We start from the raw sequence: 3,549 nt of genomic DNA, 5'->3' as shown, positions 1-3,549 counted from the left end.
TCCTCGTCACCAAGTACATTTACAATCGTGTATAAAAAATTATCTTTACATATGCAATCTTTCACAAAGTGAAAGATTGTATCACATGCATAACCTTATCAACCATTGTGTTATCTTCCCAAATAAATTTTAAATTATGTTATTTTACCAAGAATTTTATACAGTAAATCGTTAATATTGTTAATACAGTACTTTAGGGTACGGACAAGATACAAAAATTATAACAAGACAAATGAAGAGAGTGTAATCTAAATGTTGTTTGTGCTGTCCTTTTCTTTTGCAGCAGACTTTATAGCATTTTGTTTTTTCCAAATTAAGTGAAGTTGATGCTAGCTGCTTCGATCTATTGTCAAACTGAAGATAAAAAGAAATTTATTATATGTGTTCCATCATGCAATGAACGTCTATCTATCTTTATCTTGCATCCTTTCCCAGCACTCAGCAGGGAAAGCATCCAGTTCCCTTTGCTTTCCATGGATAAATACAAGGAAAATTTGCAGTCCACTAAGACATCCTTCTTCGGATAGAGATATTGGAGTCTAAATAGTCAATCACGTGTTTACTCCCCTCCCCAGGTCAAATTTTGATTGAATGTAGAAAAAGTTGTTTGGATATTGTGTATTTTTTTTATAGGAAATTTTAGTTTAAATCATGAGAGAGAGATGAGTATGTGGAACTCCATATAACTCTATAATTTGATTAAAATAAATTTAAAATAATATTTTTTAATATTAAAATAATAATGTATTATATTAATTTTGATAAAATTATGTTAATACATAAAGTATATAGTCCTTATTATGAGGTTATGATAATTTAATAAAAAATAAATAAAAATAGATTATATGATATAATTATTAATCGAACTAATTTTAAAATATAAAACTGAAAAAAATCATTAAAAAAATCATGAAGTTTAATTCTCATTTAACTTGATATTAAATAATAAAATTAAAAAAAATTAATTAAAAAACAAAAACTTGAGTCAATTGGGTTAAATTAGCCAAACCTACAATCTAGAGAATATAATAACTCAATAAAAAATAAATTTAAAATAAAAAATAAAAAAATATTAATAAAAAATAAAAAATAAAAACAATTTAAATAGTGATTTAAAAGAGATACAATAAAACCCCTAATCTTTTAGTTTATAGCTAATAATAGATAATGCATAAATGAATGTATGGTTTGCTAAAGTGGTAGCAAGTAGTAGTAGTTGGCATCGTAACTTTGCATCAAATCTTATGCTCCTAAAGAACATGAAGTATCAATGCTTACGTTGTGAGTTAGCTTCCAATCGTATAATCACCAAGTGCACAGATGATTCATACAACCACAATTGTGCATGGAACATGCCACACATTGAGATTGGGTCAGCAAATTACAGTCTCTATGCTATGATTGCCTTTATGACATATTCTAGTGGCATAAGCATTTCATTTTTTTTCCAACTTTTTATCCGATAGAAACTCAACAGGTGTCTCAACGAATTCCCAATAGCATAAAATTTCAATGCCACCAAGTTCTGATTAGCCAGTTTGTTTACTGTTATTGCAAATTACGCGGTTTGTGGGATCGAAAGCACACCAAACAACGCGTCTCTTCTTCAATACCCATGGCCTTTTTCAACTCCTGAGCTTGAACAAATCAAGACAAACCTGTTTACTCTTTGTCCATTTGCTCCTCCTCTTCTTTTTTTATTAGCCTTTTGTTCTTTGATTCCTGTTGTGTGTGAACAAGAAAACCAAACGAAAACAAGATATGATGATGATCATTACCATCTTCTTACTACTAGTTTTGTTCCTGGCTGGCCTCATTAACGTTTACTTCTATTTACCTTCCAAGAAATTGTACGCCTGGCTCCAATCCTTTGCCTCTAAAAACCCTGCAACAACTATCACTCCCCAAGTTTCTCACAAAGAAAGGAGTATTACTACTAGTAGTCTTAGTATCAGCAGTAGCAGCAGTAGTCCTAGTAGTAATAGTAGCAGTCCTGCTTACTCACAAAGAAAGGAGTATTACTACTAGTAGCCTTAGTATCAGCAGTAGTAGCAGTCCTATTAGTAGTAGCAGCAGTCCTGCTTATGACAAAGCTGAGCTAAAGAGCGTTTTTGCTACCTTTGACAAAAATGGAGATGGGTTTATAACAAAGCAAGAGTTGAGAGAGTCATTCAAGAACATAAGAATATTTATGACAGAGAAAGAAGTGGAAGAAATGGTGGTGAAAGTGGATACTAATGGAGATGGTTTGATAGATTTTGAAGAGTTTTGTATCCTGTGCAAGGCAATTGGGTTTCGAGATCAAGGAGGAGATGATGAGAAAGAAGGTCGACAAGATGGTGGAGAAGAGGATTTGAAGGAGGCTTTCGATGTTTTTGATAAAGATAAAGATGGGTTGATATCAGTTGAAGAGCTTGGTTTGATGTTGTGTTCTTTGGGGTTAAAGGAAGGTGGAAGAGTGGAGGATTGCAAGGAGATGATCAGGAAGGTTGACATGGATGGTGATGGGATGGTTAATTTTGACGAGTTCAAGAGGATGATGACGAGAGGTGGAAGCAAGCTTGTTTCTGTCTTCTAAGCCACTCCTCCCTCAATACAAATTTTCTTCGTTTAATCACTTGTAAGATTTCTATATACTTGATCTTTGTTACCCATACAACGACAGAGAAATTTCAATGAAACAGGAGCTTATTCCTTGCCTATCAAACTTCTGAGTGTTCTGAGTTTAGAGGCAAGAGAACAGGCTATCTCTCTGATCTAATCTAACCTCAAGAGAATAAATCAAATTTGGCTAGAATACTTGTTGGTTTGTATTAATATCTGTAAGAAGATTTGAACTTGTTACTAGCTAGCTAGTCTGTATTTTGCTGTAGTAGCATGTACATAGATAAAAGCAGATCCTTTTCTTCTGTATGCTTAAGCCAAATTAAAGAAGTTTATGCATGCCATGTTCAGCTCTTTCAGAGTAAAGCAACTGAAATAATCTTCGCAACACTCTGTTAGCAAATTAAACTCTCTCTCTGATTGCTGAGTCATGTAAATATATTATCTAGTCTTGCTTTTAATTTCTCCAAATAAAACCGAAAGGAAATCCCGACTGAACTGGCTGGTATCGATGCATGCTTATGCATGTATCAAGCAGGAGCAGTATCGTTTTTCACTTAATATACAAACCAGGTTTTTCAAGAGACTGGAAAGCAAAGGTATAATTACTCTATACTTGGAACATGTTCTCCTCCTTTCCTTGCAGCAGTTTAGAAGATGCCAATCTTAAGACTTGTAGACAGATCAATCAGATAATGTAAAAAGGAGGGGAAAGAATCCAACCACGTTAGCCAAAACTAGGTAGGAAGGAACTAAAGATAGACTAAGACAACCAGCCTAAGTTACCTGCAACCAAATACAAGGGAATTACTCCATCCATACAAAAAGTACAGATCCAACAGAGGTGTTTTCCTGATAAAGTACTGAAGAAAGCAACATACGAGCAGTGGGGAAAATGAAAACTTTGCGTCTGTGAAAACAGAGGTCCCAATTCCACAAAGGCGC

At 33.7% G+C, this 3,549-nt stretch overlaps 1 protein-coding gene across 3 annotated transcripts; it reads left to right on the top strand.

Moving 5' to 3' along the window:
* Nucleotides 1–1,537: 1,537 nt before the first annotated feature.
* Nucleotides 1,538–2,988, top strand: LOC105122636 (calmodulin-like protein 3). 3 transcript variants are annotated; one of them, XM_011021870.1, is made up of 2 exons: nucleotides 1,538–1,955; nucleotides 2,059–2,988. In XM_011021870.1, the coding sequence occupies exons 1-2, from the start codon at nucleotides 1,762–1,764 to the stop codon at nucleotides 2,576–2,578; spliced, it is 714 nt and encodes a 237-aa protein (XP_011020172.1). In that variant the 5' UTR covers nucleotides 1,538–1,761; the 3' UTR covers nucleotides 2,579–2,988. The 3 variants fall into 3 exon arrangements, with proteins under 3 accessions (XP_011020172.1, XP_011020170.1, XP_011020173.1); XM_011021868.1 differs by having other exon boundaries at nucleotides 1,538–1,972; nucleotides 2,076–2,988; XM_011021871.1 differs by having other exon boundaries at nucleotides 1,539–1,955; nucleotides 2,062–2,988.
* The last annotated feature ends 561 nt before the right edge of the window (nucleotides 2,989–3,549 follow it).

The sequence above is a fragment of the Populus euphratica genome, unplaced genomic scaffold (genome assembly GCF_000495115.2).
Source record: "Populus euphratica unplaced genomic scaffold, PopEup_1.0 scaffold20.1, whole genome shotgun sequence".
Lineage (NCBI taxonomy): Eukaryota > Viridiplantae > Streptophyta > Magnoliopsida > Malpighiales > Salicaceae > Populus > Populus euphratica.
This window is presented reverse-complemented; position numbering and strand designations above follow the sequence as displayed.

Excerpts from the sequence above, each read along its gene's own strand:
- LOC105122636 (XM_011021870.1), top strand. The coding sequence starts at position 1,762 with ATGATGATGATCATTACCATCTTCTTACTACTAGTTTTGTTCCTGGCT. Across the intron at positions 1,956-2,058 it reads ACTAGTAGTCTTAGTATCAG|TATTAGTAGTAGCAGCAGTC; the intron begins CAGTAGCAGCAG and ends TAGTAGCAGTCC.